The sequence below is a fragment of the Trachinotus anak genome, unplaced genomic scaffold, assembly GCF_046630095.1.
Source record: "Trachinotus anak isolate AG129_WGS33_773 ecotype Australia unplaced genomic scaffold, CSIRO_AGI_Tana_v1 ptg000016l, whole genome shotgun sequence".
Taxonomy (NCBI): Eukaryota; Metazoa; Chordata; class Actinopteri; order Carangiformes; family Carangidae; genus Trachinotus; species Trachinotus anak.
In genome coordinates this window covers 23,739,530-23,761,784 of record NW_027273867.1, presented here as the reverse complement: position 1 = coordinate 23,761,784, position 22,255 = coordinate 23,739,530, and the positions used below count along the sequence as shown (strand labels likewise).

General features: G+C 42.4%; 1 protein-coding gene across 1 annotated transcript in view; it reads right to left on the bottom strand.

The window, feature by feature from the left end:
- Positions 1 to 1,884: 1,884 nt before the first annotated feature.
- The window catches only part of clcn1a (chloride channel, voltage-sensitive 1a), a 41,602-nt gene continuing 21,231 nt past the window's right edge, over positions 1,885 to 22,255 (bottom strand). The window contains exons 14-24 of the mRNA XM_071500747.1: positions 21,155 to 21,265; positions 18,813 to 19,026; positions 17,873 to 18,006; positions 17,700 to 17,791; positions 17,233 to 17,325; positions 16,461 to 16,548; positions 13,851 to 13,933; positions 11,186 to 11,230; positions 9,458 to 9,562; positions 5,918 to 6,004; positions 1,885 to 4,491 (exon numbers count right to left, since the gene is read on the bottom strand). Coding sequence (XP_071356848.1) covers positions 3,931 to 4,491; positions 5,918 to 6,004; positions 9,458 to 9,562; positions 11,186 to 11,230; positions 13,851 to 13,933; positions 16,461 to 16,548; positions 17,233 to 17,325; positions 17,700 to 17,791; positions 17,873 to 18,006; positions 18,813 to 19,026; positions 21,155 to 21,265 — 1,613 coding nt within the window. The 3' untranslated portion in view covers positions 1,885 to 3,930. The remainder of the gene's footprint in view (positions 4,492 to 5,917; positions 6,005 to 9,457; positions 9,563 to 11,185; positions 11,231 to 13,850; positions 13,934 to 16,460; positions 16,549 to 17,232; positions 17,326 to 17,699; positions 17,792 to 17,872; positions 18,007 to 18,812; positions 19,027 to 21,154; positions 21,266 to 22,255) is intronic.

Below are 22,255 nucleotides of genomic sequence, written 5' to 3'. Positions count from 1 at the left end.
ACTGCAACAGCCCCATTCATTACACCGGGCCACATTAAGACTTCATCACTGTCTGGAGCCAGAGAAATGCCCTTGTGTTAAGTGCTATTATCCTTAGGTTCTTACTGCGGCCTTTGTGTGTGAGTCAGTGGCTAACTGTGTGTGTGTTTGCGTTAATGCTACTTCAACATCAAAGTCCAGCTCGACAAATAAAGGCATACTGCAGAACAGAAGTCTGTGAAAGCAAAACGCTCTGGTGACTTCATGTGAATATGGAACGTGGGTGATGTGTGGCTGTGAGAGCAAATCACGGAGAAAGAAAGACAAGATATGAGACACAGGTATAACAGACACACAACAGGAAAGCACAAAACACTTATATAAGAATCAAGTTTTACTGTGACATTACTTTTAACATCATCTCTTCTAAGTGGCTGCAGCTGCAGCAGAGGACGATTCACTCTCACACGCCACCGATCAAGACCTTGATACCCCCGATCGCTGCGATAATCATCTGTCCTCTGTTTGTCCTCCTGTTGCTCAGACATCTCAGCCTGTAAACCAACTGTCTGAGCACACAAGACACACTCAGATCCCATCTAACGAGCCGGAGGTTAAAGTGAATGACGCCTTGTACGAAATGAGGGATGGTAAAAATTTAATCCAGCACTTTTTGAGCAGAAGTGAAACTAACTATGGTATTTCTGTCAGATTCAAATGACTCAGACATCAGTCATAGTGAATAATTACACTGCTGTTCAGTCACTTTAAATTACCTCTGCACAGTCTGTGCCAACAACATCATAAAAAGTCTTGCAAAATGAGATAAGCATCATTTTTCAAATCCCTGCACTGAAGCACTGAATGCTAAACAACACCTACAATTAAAAATTGCAATTACAGCATGAAACCTGTCACTGTCAAAATAAAGGTGAGTTTAAGATGACAAGCAATCAAATGTGCTTTTGTTGCATAACTAAAAACAATTAATTTTCTGCTAATTTAATGGTCACAAAGAAAGTGAGCACAGAATATATTTGAAGGAAAATATTTTTTGTAGCCGATTTTACCTTTAATAGTTGTTTTGGACATTTAAAGTTCCCATATTCTATAAACATAGATGTCCATGTGTTTTTTGATTATAAAGCAGGTCTAGGTTCTATATTAATACTGTGAAAGTATCAAAGCCTCAGTCCACAGAGAAATGCACACAGCCTGTATTCAGACACTGAGCCTTAAAACCAGCTGTCAGGACTTCTGCAACTTTGTGATGTCACAACAAAACACTGTCCTCAGCCATGCTTCAAACCCCGCCCACCTGAGACCCACCATCCAACCTTACAGGATTTGGTTTCTCTGAGTGTTTACCTGAAATCTGCTGTATTTTTATTGGATCACTCAGAAAACAGTCAGCCAATCAGAAGAGAGGCTCAGATCCTCTCTTCTGATTGGCTGACTGACCTGTTGTTACTAGAGCTCCAGAGAGAAGCCTGAGAGAGGAGATGTAAAACTACACTGAGATGGTTTTTGGTTTTTAAAACCACAAATATATCTTCTGATGGAGATCGACAGGTCAAAAAAAAAAACTACAGTGAGATGAACATTTGAATATCTGAGACTTTAAGTTGGATTCATGTCTAAAAATTAAGCAAATAACAAATATCTAAAGGAAAATAAATGAAGAAAACACTTTTAGCTGTGTTATCTGTGGAAAGATCCTGCTTAATCTCTAATGCAGAAGTCAACATGTCTACCATAATTTGACTGAGGTCAGTTCTTGGTCCAGGTCGAGTAAAAGAGTAAAAAACTTTTCTTGCAGTTAAAATGTGGCCTGTCCCCTGTCCTGGTCTGCCTCTACTGACCTGGATAAATAAAGGTCAAATTCAAACACATGAGGGCCAACAATTTAAGCATTTCACTTAAGAAAACTTTATTTAGCTACACTGTTCACAGTTTTATAAATTTTGTGACAACATTTGAGTCTACTAAAAGATAAATAAATAAATACATGAACCACAACCACAGACAGATAAAACAAATAAGCACTTAGACCAGTACAGCCCTCCCCAGTCCCACCACCCCCCTTAAGAAACAGACACACATTTTTAATTCACACAGACACAGAGAAAAAAAAACTTTTTGATAAATCTGCAGGTTTAAAGACTTTTAAGGCAGCACCTGAGAAACTGAGTCCAGAAGATGAAGAGGAGATAAGAGAGTAAGAGGAGAGAAAAGGTCGACAACGTATCAACACAAAGCTTCAGATTAAACGAGAAGACGTAGAGTATCATCAGCAGTAACCATCTTTAAGAGGGTTTATTATTTATTATCCAATTTAACTTTATGTTGAAGAAAAAAAAAAACTAGAATCACCACCTCGTGGTCATTTCCTCCACCAACCAGCTTCCTGAGTTACAGCGTTGAATAATGGCCAAAGGTGTTTTTGCAGAACATTATGGTGCCACAGTGAAGTTGACCTTTGACCTTTTAGATATAAATTGTCATCACAAAATTTTATCTTGATAGAAATGTGAGTGTCATAATTAGTGTATGAACTCCTGAGCTGTAGCCAAAAACGTGTGTTTTGTGAGCTCACGGTGACCTTGACCTTTGACTTTTGCCCACCAAAATCTAATCAGTCCAAATGTCCAGATGAATGTTTGTGCCAAATCTGAAGAAGTTCCCTCAAGGCGTTACTGACTGTCGCTGGGGCAGAGCCAGAAAAAAACCGCCGTCCACTGAAAGTTAAGACATTACAGACATGACCACTGAACCTGCTGTTGTTTATTTGCTGCATTTCTTTGCACATTAGTGTAAATTATCTAAAGCACTCATGAGCGGTTTTTGTTAAATCTGGGAGGCATCCTTGTTGTCAGGGAAAATTTAAAAAAAAATCTCCAGGATCCCTGCAGTGGGGTTTGGCTATCGTCAGCTGCCTTTAGCTCTGCCATCTATCAACTTAACCGTGATGAGATGAGCTCTGAGGCTGCATCCACAAGGTCAGCACACAATTTGGAGGTCGTTTTGGGGCTTTGGCCAATCTTCCACAGTGGACTGAGCAGCTCCATTAGTCTACTGCTATCCAGATGGTCTGCTGCCAGTTTAAAAAAAAAAAAAAAAAGAAAATCAATAGCTCCTGCTCTCATCTGATAAAAACCTTTTTTTAAAGACACGTAAACGATCAGGTAATGCTGTGCGGGGATTCACTGGGTTCACTTTTATTTGGCACTGTTCAGGTTTGTTAATAAAAATACCGAAGATGGAACATATGGTTCTGGAAAACACTGAGATGGGTCCAATCACATCAAATCCAAAGAGGAACTATGCAAATGATTTTATAATATCATACATTTATTCCTCAGTAGTGTTTTTAATTGAGCTCTTTGTGATTGGAAATGTGTAATATTCCCTCAGACATAAACAGGTTGGTTACAGAGCCACTAGTCTCAAATATCCAGACCAGATCTCCACAGCGGCGTCAGTGCTGGAGTGTGTTTGAATGGTCTGACCAATTGTCATTCTGCTACCGGGGGGAAAAAGGTTCTGGCTTGTTTGCATTCCTTTAGACCAATCACAATTGTCTTGGGCAGCGCTGAGCCTAGGATGCAGTGTAGGTGCCGTCTGCAAAATAGCATCAGAGGGGAAATAGTTTTTGGGGAAAAAAGGCTCAAAAATTCTTTGGTGTGAAGATTAAGAACAGTGGAGTTTAACCCAAACTGAACCCTTGAGACTGAACATGTGAAAAAACAAGTGAGTATCAAAAAATATACAAATACAGAGGTTATCAGGAACGACAGAGCAAATCTGTGAGAGGAGCAGACAGAATCTGTGATGATGGGTAAAGAGGTAAAATGTCCAAAGACCAGAGCAACACATTAAGAACAGAAGGAAAAACTCACACCGTTAAAAAAGTTTTTCATTATAAAAAAACATAACCATCACTCGTCTAATCTAAACCATTGGCTCATCGTCGCTGTCCTCTCCCCCTGCAAGGAGTTCCTGTAGGGGCCTGAGGGTGGAGAGAGGGATGGAGGGGGACAAGGGAGAAGGAGGTGGAGTGGAGGAAGAAGGGACAGGGGGAGGGGTGGAGGAGGGAGGGAGGTTCAGGTTGCTGTTGCAGCTGCAACTCCTGCTGGTGGAGCTGCAGGCCCCCGTGCAGCTGCTGCTGCTTCTGGTGACACCACCGCTTCCTGTGCTGCTGCCGCTGCTGCTGCTGCTGCTGCTGCTGCTGCTCTCCTCCACCTCCCTCCTCACGCCCTCGATCCACACCTCTGTCTCATTCACATGTGGGTGGTGGTGATGGTGATGGTGGTGGTGGTGGTGGTGGTGGTGGTGATGGTGAGGGGGAGAGTGGGAGGTGGCCTGGGGAGCAGCTGAGGCCGAGGCAGGGGAGGGAGAGGACGGAGAGGAAGAAGAAGGTGGTGTTTTGTGGTTGCTAATGTCACGGAAGCTGGCCAGAGGAGGACGGAGCCGGACGCCGGAGCGGGTGGAGCCTTCGATGGCCTTCTGGAGCTGGACGGGGAGGAGACGGAAGGGTGGAGGAAAAAGTGAAGTGTAAGAGGAGGAAGAAAGTGATAAAAAGTGATGGAGAAAAAGCTGGTTATCGTGAAAATACAGAGACAGGATGAAGCTAAGAGACGAATAGGAAACGAGGTTTAGGGATGAAGGAGTGACACAAGTGCTGGTTTCGGACCAATGCAGTTGTCATTTTCCTTCCAGCGCTGATTCAGTTGAAATAGCAAACACACCATCTCAGCACCCATGGTCTTAAAATGAGGTGTGTTCAGGTACATTGTTGGTGCATTGCTGTCACAAGGCAGTGAAAAGTGATGAATTATCACGAGAGTAATATGAGCCTACACAGGCGGCCGCACAACGACACATAAACAGACTGGGCTGAAAACAGGCTTCAGATGTTTGGACAAGTCAAGTGGAACATTACAAACATTGTGAAACTGAAACATTGTGTGCTGCACAGCGTTGAGTGAGGCTCTGCAGAGAAACGTCCAGTTTCATAATGAACCAAAATTGTTAAAAAACCATTTAACATAAAGACGTCCAACGTTGTGATTTGTTTCGTTATGTCTTTGTAGAGCTGTGAGCAGAGTCACAGAGCTGCTGCTCTGTGTGTGTTTGTGTGTGTGTGTGTGTGTCAGGACTGGACTCACTGATCAGTCACAATATGTGATCAACTCACAGCAAATAGAAGCTATAATGCTGCACCATTATAACAGCAGCCCACCGGGTGAAGCGTACCTGGCTTTTAGAGGGAACAGGTGATGTCACCCTGATTGGTTAATTGCATGTTACTCCAAACTCTCACATGATTCATTTAGAGACTCAGTTCAACCCTTTTGAACCGTGCACCTGGAGCAGCGACGGTTTTTTCCACCATTAAAATAACAAGTGATGTGGACACAACCCAGACCCTTCAGACCAGGGTTCGGAAAGTAAGTTTGGCCTCGGGCCAATTTTTTCCCAACCCACTACATGTTGAGCCAGAACATAAACAAAGGCTAAATTTAAGAAACTGATAAACATACAGGTTAAATTTACTTTATTGTGTGGTCACGTATATACGTTTGACTGACTCTTCATTGTAATGCTCTTATTTTTTCATGTCCATCTATCAAGCAAGCAACAGAACTTTTGGAACTTCCTGTTAGAACTTTTCATAATAAAAGCTAAAAGTTTGTTTGAACTCTAGAATTCCAGAAAAAAATTAACATTCTTGCGCTTTTATTTTGTAGACAAAATATCTAAAGAGGAAGTGATACTGTGGATAACTGCTATGATGGAGATCTATTGTAGAACCAGATGCTGTTTGCTGCTCCTGATGTGACACAGTTGCGTCTGTCATTCACTCTTCAATGTGGATAAAAGTGTATAATTTTATTCACAGGAAACCTTCATTAGAGAAAGTGCGAGAGTTTCTTACCTCTTTCAGCGCCACCACCCCCACCAGTTTGCCAATACTGGTCACATAAGCATGACTTAGCCCCAGCAGTGAGAATAAGGTGTGAGTCTGTGGAGACAGAGTGAAAAGGTCACATGGCAAATTATGACAAACTCCAGCCTCTCAGAGCAGGACGGCTTTTTTTTTTTTTTTTCAGGCTCTGTGCTGCTCTGTCTGGATGCACAGTCACACAGACAGAGAGATGAAAGCGAACTGGCTCCAGGCTCCAGGTGAACCACAGAAAGAAAAAGTCCTTGAGTGTGTTTCCATGCACAAAGTATTCTGTTCATATTGTGGCTGAGGTCACTTTGGATGAGCTCTTTGTATGCACCAGTGAACCTCAATCACAAGGCCCCTTTTGCACATGAATAAGTCGAATATTCTGGATATTACCATGAGAATGAAATCACACTGATGAGAAAAAAAATTAAAATAACAGTGCAAGGTGTTTGCTCGGCTCAGTATCCTGCAGACATCTGCACATCCTGGATCAGCTTCACCTGTGACATGAAGGGGATGTGAGTGTGTCACAGTGAAGTTAAAATAGAAAAGGAAAGAGTGAATTAAATGAAATTTTTAGGATCATTATTGATCACAAACTGGAAACCAAACACAAATTAAGTGAAATAAAAATCATTAGCTCTTCTGTGTAAAGCGAAGGACCTGCTACCTGAGAGGACACTGTCCATCCTGTGCCGCTCTCATCACCTGTTGGGTTTAGAGCTTTGGAGAAGTGCAATTGAAATTCATGCTAATCAATGTTCCTGCTACAGAACAGAGCTGTGAGAATGATCAACAGATGTCCTCGTCAACAACATCCAGACCATCTGTGTCTTTAAATACAGATATTGAAATTTTAAACGTTGTACTGACTATAAAACTGCTCAGATTATGTTCTGAAGCTCACCATAAATTACCACCAAACAAAGTACAAAACATAATTTAAATGACAGACAGTCGTTATAATCTTCAAGGGAATTTTATGTTACAACTAAATCAGAGCCAGAACACATCTGAAAAACAGACGTATTTTTGGTGAAGGTGTGAAATTTTGGAACAAACTTGGATGAATTAAGGTGTAAAAACAGACACTAGACAATAAGCACAAGAATATGGTCCAGCATGGTTTGTTAATTAACACATTTCCAGTTATTTATTGATTTATTTACTTTGTATATGAAGTGGGGACGATAAATAATCACATCTATTTTATGTCATTATATTTATTCTAATTTATTTTGTATTTTATCCCTTGTACTTGCTATTTTAGATTTTACTGCGTGTTTTAAGGTGTTCCTGCAGTGCCTGTAAATAAAATGTATTATTATTATTATTATTCTCATCATTACTATTATTATTATTATTATTAAATAATTATATTTTTTAATTCATTTATTTTATTATTATTATTATTATTATTATTATTATTATGAAGTATAGCCTTGGTGAATGTAGAAGAGTGCGCAGAATTTTTTGCTTTGGCTTCAACCTTCTCCTTTTCAGTGTTCAGTTAAAGTGTCAACTGTTGATTGTTCAAAGAGGAACTACAGTAATAGATGTGAGATAAATATTAATTTAAATAACATAAACTTATATATAAAACAGCAGAGGAAACGACAGACAGCAGATTTACACCAACACACAACAATGTCGTTAATAAAGAAAAACTTTCTCCATGTAGAATCAACAGGGGACAACTCCCACACATAAACATTCGGGCGTTCACCTAACAACCCCTCCGCCCACTGACTCCAGTAAACAAGTCAAAAAACAAAACGCTGTGCTGTGTCTGTCTCCATTTAGTCAGACAACGCTGTGAGAATAAATCACAGTCTCCACTGAGTGTTTTTCATGTGCCATTACCCCTCTGTCAAGGTTATCCACATCCCCGGCTGAATGAGATGTTACAGAAGTAAACAACTTAAAGAGCCAAATGTGGGAACATCAACTAAAGACCTGACGACAGCTCCAGGTGCTGAACTCCATTTATACACTCCTGTGCTTGTGTAATACCTGGGACAAAAAAAAACAAAACAGAAACTCCTGTCCATGGTGAGTTCATACTTTGTATTAAAATCACCTGCAGGCCATCCGTCCAGGTCATTTCATGCAATTTATGAAGTAATGAAGAATCAATCTGAATGAAAACAGAAGAAAATGACAACATTTCTCAGTATCTGAGACTATTTTTTATGTCCACTTGAATTATTCACCCTTTTAAATGAAGTAATTTGCAGTAACTGGTGATGGGGATTTTTTGGATGAATAAGAATTTGCTCAGTCTCATATAAAGGTGCTGTTACTGTGCACGACATTGGAGAGTCTGTGGTTATTTGAGCGCTAACTTTATGCTGCTGGGAACCTCCTGGAATCCAGCTGGTGGGGGTGCAGCAGGTTTTGATGTGTGCAGCACAATCTCCACAAAATCTTTAAAGAAGTGGTTCCCAGCAAACACCTGCTGATTAAAGAGCCCCTGGTGTCCAGACCGAAGCTAATGCAGGAACCATTTCATACACTAAAACATAAGCGATAATTAAAGTGATACCACAGCTACTGCAAATGTCCTGAGACGTTATTCTGACCTTCAAATTACTTTGAGGTCAATGAGAAAAAAATGGGAAAAAAAACCCAAAACATTTTCCAATTGTTGGGAAATTTCCAATTTGAGAAAAAGCTCATCTCCTATAATGTTCATCATAATGGCTTCATTCTGTGAGTGGACATTAAAGTGGCAGTCTCACAGATTTTAATTTAAATAGGAGTCTTTTTAAGTCACTTTCTATCTTTTTCATGACTCGCTGATGAAATTATATTAGAGGTTCTTCAGTTTTACAGTTTTATGAACGTGGTCTCTGGTGTGACTCACCCACAAAATCACAAGGAAAACGTGTCACTAACACAAAGTTAGCGACGTGTGGTTCAAAAACAAATCTGCATTTACCATGTATGGCCACTGGTGTCGCCACAGGTAACGCAACACAGATCTACTTTGCTACTTTAAAGGCTCCGTGTGGAATTTTTGATGAATCGCACCACTGTCGAGCAACATTTTTTATTTTCTTCATTTGAATCTTGTGCACGCACACAACTGCTGGCGGTTCGACTACTCCACAAATCACTCCACAAAGAAAACTACTAGCCTGGATGTAAACAATGCAAGTCAAACAGTTTTTTATGCATTCAGCACATGTGTGAGGCCTCAGGGGAACATGCAACATGTTTTTTCGAGAAACACCGAATGTAAACAAAAATCTGTTTATTTCCAGGAAAGCTCAACAGGGTACCTTTAAATCGTCAACCAATAAAACCAATTTTATTAAACTGCCCGTCTTGACCTGACTGATTTACAGACACAAATGAAATTGTCTTGGCTCCCAGTAGTTTGAATTTGAGGAAGAACCCTCGCCCTTGTCTCGCCTGGAAATCCTTCCTTCACAGAGTATAAATTACAGAAAGGAAGCAAAGTGGGATTTATCCGCCGACCTCTGCGACGCCTGTTTGTCTTTGTCTTTCCCCACTTACCTTGTGTAATGACGTTCTCTCAACCAGCTGGAAAGGGGAAGGGTCCACTCGTATCTCATCGATTTCCATCGGCTTGTCCATCTCGGCCTCTTCCCACGCTTTGATCTGCGGCAGCAAATAAGAAGCAAGGTGAAGAGGTGGACGGACTGGCATCAGTTCAGAGAAAAATCCCCCGCTCTGGTCAAATGAGTGAGCTGAGCCCGTTTTCATGAGTCATATACACATAGAGAATGATTTTATATGCAACAATATTAACAGTTGCATAAATAATCAGGAGACTGTGCAGTGCAGTAGTTGGGTGAAATTAAAGGTGTGAGGGTTTGTACAGTCTGTGTGAGCCTGCAGGTGATTTGATGGTAGTTATCTTCCACTGAGGAGAGTTCTGCAGCTGTGAGAAACCTTGGATCCCTGTGTCGCCGCGTCCTTGCATGTCAGCGGCCTCCCCTCTGAGATTTAGGATGTCTGACACCTTTTAGCCTCTCTATGGATTTTTACCTGCGAGCCTCCACCTGCTGTGACAGGGGCAGCAGTCTTGTAGGATTTACAGGGCGAGGTTATGGGGCGTTTTGGTTTGGTGCCAGGAGGAGTAAAGGGACAGCAGCAGACAGAACAGGACTGCAGGCACAATATTGTTTTAGAGCTCTGAACAAGAAAGATGTCTCATTTAAAATTCTGTGTCACCTTGCAGTTTAAAGTGCCCCAGTTCTTCCCCTAAAATGTGACACAGATCCCAAACGTCTGTGACCTACACGTGACGTGGATTTGAATGTTAACGCTGAGGTTTTAAAGCTTTGCTTTGGAAGCAAACAAGTTCATGTGATCATGTGTTTGTAGATACACATCTAGTCAGAACTAAAAGTCTCATTCAACAGCTAAAATGTGCTTGAAACTGCTGGAATTCTGTCAGTGTCTCTGCAAATGTTTCTAAAGACCTGTCAGTTCAAACTGGTGTGAGAAACAGGTACGGCCTGTCATTCCTCAGTTTTACCTAAACTTATCTAACCTCTAAGAATCATTTTCGCTTTAAAAAATTTAAAATCTAAAATTTTTGCTTTCAGGTGTTGTATTACAGAAAGAACTGAAACCCACATCCAGAAGTCAGACGTTCTGTCACTGTGTTACTTACAGATGGATTTACAGTTAAAATAAATGTTTCCCCTTTTTGTTGGTGACCCCCAGGAACCCCCTCAATGACCCCTGGGGGTCCCCGAAAAACACTTTGAGAACCACTGTCCTATAGTATAAACATAAGAGTAAAAAAGCTCCTAACTGAGACGTGTGACTTCAACGAGTGACTCCTACTCACAGCAAAGTGCAAAGGTCATTTCTAAAAGTGAATAAATCTCTGCATAGGAAACTGCCTGAAGTGGAAACAAAAATCAGCTGTTGGTGGAAGAGAAATAATAAAAGGAGAATTTAGTGACAAGTCCAAATTTTACTTGTAGCAGTGGGATAAATACAGGTGTGGTTTTTCACTGTGTTTTAAAGGGTCAGCTCACGCAGTCTGGTAAATGGAGTTCTGACTGTGGTGTGACCTTGTCGTGAGGATTTCTCAGGCAGAGAGAACATCCACCTTGGTCACTTTGACTTGTGCACAGAGGACTTGAGACTGAATGTGGACTCAAGGTTTGGTGACTCAACACAGACGCGCAGGTATTTGATCATCATGCTATAAATAATGAAGCAGACATTTCCTTTAAATCCATCATCCCTCCATCATTACCATACCTCTTCTGGTGTCATCGTGTCCGACAGGGGCGGGGGACAGGGGTCCTGTGGACAGACGAGAGACGAGACGTGAGTGAATGTTTTTATTAAAAAATCCTCTGAACCAGGCGGAATGTCACGTCTGAATCTAGAAAGCCTCTGTATCGTACATCTGTACTGGACAATGTGTATTGAATATAATTTGAAAATTATAAGTAAATACAACAAGTGATTGATCTTTAAGTTACTGTTTTACTCTTAAAGGTCCGTCCAGTCTAAAGGTAGATGTCCATATGTTTGTGATTATAAAGCAGGTCTAGGTTCTATATTAATACTGTGAAAGTATCAAAGCCTCAGTCCACAGAGAAATGCACACAGCCTGTATTCAGACACTGTGCCTTAAAACCAGCCGTCAGGACTTCTGGAACTTTGTGATGTCACAACAAAGTAGTCACCGCACTCAGCCACGCCCCAAGCCCCAAGCCCCCAAGCCCCATCCAGCCTTGCAGGATTTGGTTTTCTGAGTGTTTACCTGAAATCTGATATATTTTTATGTGATCACTCAGAAAGCAGTCAGCCAATCAGAAGAGAGGCTCAGATCCTCTCTGCTGATTGGCTGATTGTTTTATCCTCTGATGGAGATCAACACTTCAGATAAAAAAAGACTTTCTGTCCCTTTCACAGAAGTTGTGACACATTTGCAGTGACACTTGTTTTGTAACCAGGTTGCTGTTGTCCTGTTTCTTCTGTTCATCTTTCACTACCACAGCTCGTCCAGCAGCTCTGGGAGAAAACTGGATGCAGTAGTTTAAATCCAGGCCAACACCTGCTATGACCCTTATTCATTCATTCATTCGCTCGCTGTCTGGGCAGGTTGGTTGCTTCTGTCAACTTACTAACAGGGTGCAATAGTTGTGAGGTTTCCATGTCCATCACAGCAGGAACTGAAATTGAATGAAATGTTGGCATTGTTTTTCCTTCCTGCTATTTTTTTTTGTCACCTGCTCCAGTCATCTATTGTTTTTCTACATTCTGTATAGAGCTGCAGGGATGAGTCCTAAAACCTGTATGTTAGTGAGCATTTTACCACTTTCTGTTCCCTCTGTCCAAAGTCTCTGGGTTTTTGGTTAGATGGCTGAAATAAGGTCTACAGTTAACACAAGCTCAAGATATCTTCAGGTTTATTCTGCAGCAAAAAGTCCATCAGTAAACACCTCAGTCCTGATTTCTTTAAGCTTTTAGTCTCTGAAGGCTGGTTGCTGACAAGTGGCTAAATGAGACGACAGAGGTTGTTGGGGACGTTAAACATCATCAGTCCACCTTTACAGCCTTGTTGTGTTTGTACTCGCTCTTACAAACTGTTACTGACTTTGTAGAAGAGCTCAGAGCTAAATCAAACTCTGAGCTGAAGTTTAGTGGTAGTGACGTTGAAATCATGTGACTGTGGTGAAGTTAGTTTATAGCCTAGCTTAGCTTAGCTTTTTACTTCTGGTGTTTGTATTTAGGCTTTAAAAATCATAAAGTGGTTCATTAGTGACGATTATCCTGCTGAGATATAACATGTCAGCATCATAAACTTTTGTTCGTCACAGCTTTTTGTTGGGGTAACCACGGTGATGCTAACATCCGCGTCGGATACGCCATCCCTGGGGCTCTGTATAGTTTTTTTTTATCATTTATTACAGCAATTAGACTAATGTAAGATTTAACAAGAAGCTGACGCTGTTACACCAGCCAGATAATATCCTAAAGGTCAGTGTTTGGTTACCTGCCATCAGTGGCTGTTAAGTAGACAAACACCTGATTCACAGCCAGAATTCAGCCGCGGTTTGGCCTCATTGCTGGTGGCAACTTCCCCACTGTTCGTCTATTTGATATTCAAGGCTGCAGGATTGTGGCTCGCTGCTGTAAAAACAATCCCCCCGTTGCAGGAATAGGATGAAATCCAAAAACATAATAGAGAATCAGACTGGTAATTCACACACCACAGCGGTGGGCACGACAGAAATCAAATTCTAATGGTGCAAGCTTACAAGCATATGCTTATTTCCAGTGCTGTTTCCACTCCTGCTTGTGCAAACAGATGACATGTATTGCCTTCCCTGTGAGCCAGGCTCACCGCCAAGCTGACTAACAACTCCACCTCAAGTCTCTGGCTTCCCCCATTTCCATATGAGACAAGGTTGAAAGAAGATGCTCGACTTCGGGGAGTTTGTCTGAGGACAAGGAAGCGGTTGTGTATTCATGTGCCTCTGTCAATCAGATAAGTGTGTACTGCCTGAATTGAAAGCAGACCCCATAATGAAAAATTCACCCTGCAAAAATAAATATTTATATCCTAGCAATGCCAGTGTGAGGACGGGGTTTTGGGATTGACATCGCCAAAATGATGGAGAGTTATTTGCATTTCAATGGTTCGTAACACATGGGGAAACTTCTTGGCTACTGAGCAAACTCCCAACTTCTCTACACAGGTAGAGAGCAGAGGGAAAGGGCTCCGAGGTTCACAGAGACACAAAACACAAAGAGATGTTGTGTGAGAACACAACAAGAACATGACACAGAGTGGAGACAGAAGGTTAATACTTTTACTGCTGCTTTCGTAGACGTGAACACACACACACACACACACACACACACACACACACACACACACACACACACACACACACACACACACACACACCTGTGACTGTCCCTCCGTCTGTCTGTTCTTTGGGGTGAAGAGATTTCTGAGTGTTTTCCTCACAGACTGCAGAGGACCTTTGTCTGTGTGGGAGAGAGAGAGAGAGAGAGAGAGAGAGAGAGAGAGAGAGAGAGAGAGAGAGAGAGAGAGAGAGAGGGAGGGAGAGAGAGACTCAGTGGCTGAAGGTCAATAAATTACACAAACTCAAAGCTTTTGGAGCGAATAACCTGACTGTGTGGAGGTTTTCAGCGACTGCGGCAACACAAGCAACTCCTTATTGTTGTTGCCTAGATACCAATTCACCGGGAGACTGACTGTTGTTATGTGGGATAGGCTACTGAGGAGTTTATGGTGCCACACACACACACACACACACACACCATCTGGTTGCTAGCAGCTAACATGCTGCCGAACCTTCCCTCACTCCTGTTAGTTGCAGACTTATTAACTCCAGCGGTTTAACAAGATTTGGTCGACACTGTGAAAGGCTGACGAATGAATCAAATACAAGGTTTGACCTTTTTTGAAGGACATCAAAGAGCTCAGCTGACTTTGTAGAAACACTTCTTGTCTGTTAGCATTAGGAGGTTAAGAGTTCAGTGTGTTGAGGTAAGAGATGGCTCAACACGCTGCAGTTAAATGTAGCCTATGAAGTTTTTTAAATTATCTGTCTATTGAGTATTTCTCATCAAATGTACTGTGTGTATTGTTCCAGGCTGCTGCCGGCGCAGACGCATAAACACAACAGTAAAGTTGCAGTTGGACACTTAAACAATGAGCTGAGAGTCACTACAAAGCTGTGTGAAGCTGAGACGAGCCACAGGTTCAGCTGATGCTTCTACCCTTACACACTGTCACATTATTTTCACATTGACAAGTGTTTATTATAAAAATGTTGTGGGACACGCCCGCCCCCCCTCCCCACATCTAACTTCTAGAGCAGCTTTTCTCAGAGAGTGGTCTGAAGCGACCCCTTGTGGTGCGCAAGTAAATTTGTTAGAATATCATGTTTTAAATTTAGTCTGACAGTGGCCACAGAGCCGACTAGTGGGGAGTGTATATGTGTTGTTTTCAATATTAAATCAACTCATATGTAAATTCAAACATTATTATTTGAATTTACAGCAACGTAACCGTGTATCAACTCACGCAGCTGCGTCAGTTTACAATTTATGTTTTACAATTAACATCTAAAACGATGAGCGTGAGAGAAAATGTGGATGGATTGTGCTAAATTCCACCAGTTATCAGGAGCATATCAAGTATCAAACACGGACAACAGACAAGATCATGGACTCATCAAATCAAACAAAACCTCCGACATTAAAAACACAACAGCTAAGTGTCACGTTTGACTATTAATGGACTAAACGACCACGACTGAGAGTCGTACTGTGTTTCATGGCATCTGGCCGGTGACATATGTGTGTGATAATGGTGATGCTACATAAATAGAACCACATGTTGCCGTGCAGTGTGCGAGGCGCAGGGGTCGTCAATAATTAAAATGCTGTCCCAGGGTGAGGCGACTTGATAGCTGAGTGTTTAGGGCGCATACAACGACAGCGCTAAAGCCCAGAGTAGCAAGACCCTCGTTCGACAGCTCGCTAGCCGGACTCTCTGCAGAATGTCTTCCCCTGCTCTCCATCCCTGCGTTTCCTCTCTTTCGTCACTGTCCTGTCCAGGGAAAGAATTAAAATGCCAGAAAAAAGAAACCAAAAAAAAAAAAAAAAACTGTGTCCCAGGTGATATTCTTCTGCGTAATCTGGGCACAATACTACTAAGTTTCAGGTCTTGTTGGTTTTGGGATGTTCAGATTGGTCTTTGGTCGGAGTTTGAGAAACACTGTTCTATATTCATTTCAATAACGCCAACAGTCGAAAACTCCACAGGGAACCTTTAACTCACCACTGTGACATATTCACAGAGAGAAATATGGTTCGTTTTACAGCTGAAAGTGTTTGACCGCTGTGTGTTCTTCTACAGGTTGTATAACATCAGAAGCTTCCTTATGATTAGATTAATTCCCATGGTGTCTAATTTCATACTTCATAAGCACCAACGAGATGTGTGTGTGTCCTCTGGGCTCTGATGTATTTAACACATATGAGAAGCCAGTGAGCTCCATGCACCATCTGGGCTCTGACTAAATGCTTAGTCACATCAGTTGACATTGTTTTTCTGTGTAGGGGAAGCAAAGCAAAAAATAAATCCCATTACATCATCCTAGTGAGCAAAACTTGTCTGAAGGAATCAATATTACTGTGATGAGCCCCATAAGGCTTTTGTTCCCCAGCCTCGCCTCCGTGCCACACAACTCCTCCAAGTGTAACGGAGCTAAGGAGGAGAGATCAGAAACTGTGACTGTCCTCCACACTTTGATTTGTTCCTACATTAAACTGGACGTCAGGGCGACACCAGCAGAAACTCGATGTGAGGGCTCACAAGCGGCAAACTGGAGCAAGTAAAGTCTCTGTCCTTTGCTAATCACAGCAAGAATATTACAGGTATTTAAAGATAGTGTGTGACTGTTACACATCTACTGAGGTTTAGAAATTAAAAAATAAAAACTAAAGATGTACTCAGAAATATGTAGTCCTCTCAGCTCACCAGGAACAGGAGCAGTGTGGTTTGATGAAGGCTCCTGGGCTTTTGCAGGAGGCAGGGGCCCGTTCCTCTCCTCCTGGACTGGACTGCCCTGCAGAAGACAACCAGAGGTAGAAAAGTAGAAGTTATTAAAGCACTTTCAAAACAAATGGAACCAGAATCACCACCTCGTGGTTGTTTGCCTCCGCCGACCAGCGAAGTGGCAGGAAATATGGTCACAACCTCTTCTTCCTGAGTTACAGTGTTAAATAATAGAGGTGTTTTTGCAGAACATTATGATGTCACAGTGAAGGTGACCTTCGACCTTTTGGATATAAAATGTCATCACTTCATTTCATCCTTATAAACATTTGAGTTAAATTGTGTCATATTAGTGTATGAATTTGCGAGTTATAGCCAAAAATGTGTTTTGTGAGGTCACAGTGACCTTTGACCTGTGACCACCAAATTCTCATCAGTACATCCTCGAGTCGAAATGAATGTTTGTGCCAAATTTGAAGAATTTCCGTCAAGACGTTACTGAGATATCGTGTTCACGAGAATGAGACGGACGAATAACCCGAAAACTTGATAAAAAGGTTTTGGATAATTAAATGATATTTAATGAGATAAAAATGGTTTAAACTGGAATGAAAACAAACTGTGGTGTTTTCAGCGAACAAAAGGTAACTCAGCAGTGAAGAGACATAAAGCTACAGTAAAACATAAAATCCATCTTAGACTGTCTGGGCTCAATAAACTCCAGATGAAATCAGAGGGAACAGATTAGGCTGACCTTCTCTCCGTCCTCCTCTTCCTCCTCGTCTACGAAGGCGAAGGACTCCCAACTGTGTTTCTGAGACTGATTCTGCTCCTGCAGGCTGCGACCCTGAATCCGCATCCAGAAGGAGTCACATTAATAAAGCTTTTAGCAATAATTACTTATTATGAAGATTCTTCAGGCAGAGTAAGAGCGGAACTGGAAAAGATCCTCGCAGGGTATTTAAATGTCTTTTGTTTTTTTTTTTCTCTTTGTTTTTTTACTATAGCACATCTGGCTTCTGTTTTTATTTTCTATTTATTTTGTCTGACATTATGTCTGTTGTGCACTCAAGAAGACTTGGGCAATATAAAAAAAAAATCAAAATCAGTGTCAATCATTTTGAAGTAAATCTGGAAGAAAACAAACCATTGCTGTGAGGACTTCCCTACATGTCACAGAATCCTTAAACAAAACACTGAACACCAACTGGAAATCCTCACCTGCATGAGGAGCCTCCGCTCCGGTGACAACCACCAATCACAGAGAGCCAGCAGCTCCAACCGGTCGATGCTGCCCAGAAGGATCATAGACTCTGGAAGCAACGTCAAGTAGGTTAAACTTTTCTCTTGGATACTAAACTTGTGTAGCTTAGTGTGTAGGTGAACTCTTCTACCTTTTGAGTCGACCAGTGGGATTGACTTGAGTGAAGAGGAATCCAGCAGGAGTTTGACTTCTCTGTAGGTCGACTGAGATGATATAAAGTTCACCTTCCTCACCATGATGTCCTCGACAAAGATGTTGTATTGGCTGTGGGACAGACGCACACACAAGTGAAAATACGTTTAAACACTTTGGTTTACCCAAGTTTGAGGAATATATGCAAATCATGTTGTGAAACAAATGTGCCCTCAAACAGCACTTTACAAATATCACAGTCTTCAGTCATCATTACAGGAGCTACAGGAGTTTTGCTATGGCTACACAGCTAACGTTAGCATTGGCAGCTGTTTACTTAATAGTCTTGGTGAGTTTCAGCCATCGTTTTGTTTACAGTACAAGAGGTTTTAATACACTCTCTGAGCAGCTACTTCTATAGGACAGACCGGATGCTACAGTGACTCGGTATCGGAAAATGACGAGACAGTACGACTGGGCCAGAGCTAGCAGGTTAGCCTGCTAACTTCAGTAGGCGAAAGGAAGTGGTAGAAATCGAAGCAAAACAAGAGGGTTGTTTTCTATCACTGGAGATAGGAATAAAATTTCGTCCAGACTGGTAGGTTAACAGGTATTAGTGCTAACATTGGCTATGTAGCGATAGCAAAACAAAGAGCTCCTTTGACTGGAAGCAGAAATCATGTTTTCAGCTTTTAAGACTGACACTGCAGCTTTGTGTGTTTAAAGTCTTTTCAGGCTGGAAGGTTCCCTGATTGTCTCACTTGCACCACCCCACTCAAATTTTTGTCTGCCCACAGTTGTGAAGTGATAGAACGCTTTTCTTTGTTTGTTGTTGTCATGCAGAACATCAGACTGAGGCATATAAGGAAGCCATATCCTAAAACTTAAGCCTTGTTATTCCCCCATATGGAAACATCTGGTGTGTGACATCAGCACACCTCATGTGTCCGAAGCCGAGCTCTGGCAGGTACGGCAGCTTCTTGACCTGGATGATGGAGTCGTACAGGGAAGGCTGCAGGCCCTGGGCCACCATGTTGGCCAGGATTACTGCCACCATCATGGGCAGGATGTGGGAGATCTGGCCTGTCAGCTCAAAGCATATAACCGCTGTGGAAACCGTGTGAGTCACTGCACCGGTCAACGCTGCCGCTCCTGTCAGAGACATGGGATGGGATGATGAAGGGAGGGGAGATGGGGTAAAGGAAAGAGAACAAAAGCGGGTGGTGGGAACAGTAGGGAGGGATGGAGGGGTAAAGAAAGAGGTGGAGGAGAAAAAGAGGATAGGGAGAAGATCATTGTAGAAGGGGAGAGGGTCAAGAAAAGATGAGAAAGCAGCAGAGAGAAAAGGTAGATAAGAAGCAGTTGAGAAGCAGGATGGAGGGAGTGAAGAACATGTAAACGTGGGCAGAGAGAGAGAAAACTAAAAACAAGCGAATAAAATGGTAAAAGAGCAGGAGGTCAAGAAATAATGGGCAGGATAAATAAATGAGGGACTGCAGATGAATAATATCACTGAGAGAAATAAGATAAAGGAGAATCACACATGAAGGTAGGAGCAGGGATGGACACCGAAACTCAGGACGGGGCCCGAGCCTACATTCTTAAAGGTCATAGTATCCATGAGCTCCGATGTCATCGGTTCTGCTCAGTTCTGCAGAAATTAAGAAAACAGATTTTCTGTTTTTTTATTGCAACATAAAAGTTATCTTTCACGTCTTATGTCACCAACTCCGTTTCTGGTAAGACATTAATCTATGATGCATGTTCACTGTTCCCAGCGCAGTAGAGAGACCTTTTAGTTATTTTTTGGGCAGTTTTAAAACCTTTCCTTGATTGGGACAGTGCAGAGGGAAAGGAAATCCAGGAGAGAGACATGTTGTAAAGGGTCTGGCCGGCCGAGAGTCGTACCGGGGATCTCAGGGCTTATTATGCCCATATGGCCCTAACCACTCGGCCATCAGGCCGCTCCGTCTCTCGAAACATCCAGTGGAAGTCCGTCACATTCAGATGGAAAAAACCCCTTAGCTCGTAGTTCATCCGTCATAGCACCAGGTGTGTTTTTCTAGCAGCCTGGAGCCCACACAGAGTTAACTAAATTATACAAACAAAAAACCAGCATATTCAACATCAGTTCAATCTGAAACGGACAGAGCATCATTTTAATTGTCTTTCAGAAATTCAGTTTCAATTCCAGGTCACTCAGAGTCGGGGTGGTGATGTGGGGTCTGCTGGTGAACTGTTTTTGTTGGGTTTTTTTTTTCTTACTAACTAACAAAAAGTACCGATGAGAGTACTTTCAAAGTAGCGGATCGATAGGTAGTACTGTTAATATCTTATTGATACCCATCCATAGGTAGGGGAGGAGGAAGAAGAAGAACTCCATGAGCAAGTTCTGAAGAAAAAGCAGAATAATACGAGAAGTGACAGGAATCAAACTAAGGTCAAAGGAAAATACTGAAGAGAGAGAAAGATAACGGGGAGAAGAATAAAAAGATGAATCAAACAAAAACTTCCTGTTTTTTTGAAAAAAAACAGGAAGTGAAGGAGAAACATCAGGTAGGAAGGAAGGAATAAAGGAAGGATCAAGGTAGAGAGAGGAGGGATGGGCTTTGTAGGGCAACAAGATGGGGAGTGAAGGAAGGCCACGTTTCTGGGTCAGTGGCTGAGGAGAGGACAGCAGAGGGAACCGACGGTGACATTTAACTGTCAGAGCAAAGCGACCACATGCTCTGACGGAGAGGAGGAAGAGGAAGGAGAGCACGACAAAGAAGGGGAGGGAGATGAGGAAGATTAGGTGGGGGGGACGACTTGACAACGGGTGACAACTGGAGGGCCGGAGAGGCTGACAGGAGAGGAGGAGGAGAAGTTAAGAGGGGGAGGACGACGGGAGAAGTGACAGGAGAGAAGGAAGAGGACGTCGTGGCCGCTGCTGACAAGCTGAGGGTGCAGGAGGTTGACAGGAGGACAGGGAGGAGGAAGGGGGGGGGGGGGGGCAGCTTGACAGTGAGGCTACTGCGATATGATTTTTAAAATATGCAACCCTGATTGATGGTTATTTACAACGATTAAATGTTGCTGTATTTCTAAGAGGATGTGCCTTGATTACATCATATACCGTCACGTCTTCGGTAGTGGCCCCTGCAGGTTAGTCGTGGCCCGTCAATAGTCAGAGCTGGAGGTCGGAGGGAGGCGAACACAAATTGCAGGTGTAGGTCTTCTGACAAACTGTGAGGAGACTAAAGAGAGGGGGGATTGCTAAGAGAAGGAACGGGAGACTAACCAATGACTGCGTACCCTCCGGGGATGATGCGGTAAAGGATGCCGTCAAACACAATCCCGTGAGGAAACAGGGTGGCCATGATCTCCCCGACCAGCCTGCCGAAAGCAGCTCCTGCGTGGGGAGAAAAGAAAAGTCACGGATTACGCTTCAAACTGCAACCTTCAAAATAAAAGACTTAGGCTGCGTCCACACGACTACATTCTAGTTTTAAAACGCATCACTTTTGCTATGTTTACGTCTGCGTCCACACTTCTGAAACGTGGCTGAGACTGAGACTTTTGGAAACAACGATGTAGACTCACATGGTCGCTCCCTGATTGGGTCTTATCAGCTGTGGTGAAACCAACGTGGATTTGACCTGGTTTTCTTTGCTAGCAGCTGTTGTTCAGTTAAATTCTGCATTTTAATGCCAAACCGTCCTTGCTGCTCCTCGTTCGCAGTATTTCGTGCCACTAATCAACTGCAGAATAGACAATCTGCTTCCTGTTTACACCGCACATGCCCAGTGTACATGAATGGTCATGTATGTATGTGTTTTCAGGTCTGGACGGAGAGTGTGGACGTAGCCTTACTTTGAAAGAGGGATCCTACTGTAATTAAGACATAATCCCACGAATTCTGAGACGACTGTAAGAATAATGAAAACAAGCCTCAGCCTCAACTTGAATTTCCAATGTACAGTATATATCAATGTTTCAGTGTTTCTAGTGACAGCAGATGGTGGAAAGGCTGATGACAGAAATCTCTTCCAACATAATTATCCTCTTCAGTAAAGACGCCAGAGTAGATGAGGACACACAGAAAACAACCTAAGAGGCCTGTTCAGAAATGCTGCATGCCATCGACTCTTCTGTTATTCCATTTTTTATTATGTGGACAGAAAACTCCCAAAGCCCCTCAAATTCATCCAAGTCACTAATAATTTATGTTTTATGAAAAACAAAACGTCATCAGAGAGGAACACCTGTACCAGCAGCTCTTGTGTTTTTATTTTTTCATCATGCTCCTATATTTGTTTCATTTAAAAACTTTATAAAAATTTCATACTCTCTGCAGCTGTAGTGCGTGACAGTGCAAAAAGGCCACATTTTAAAACCATCG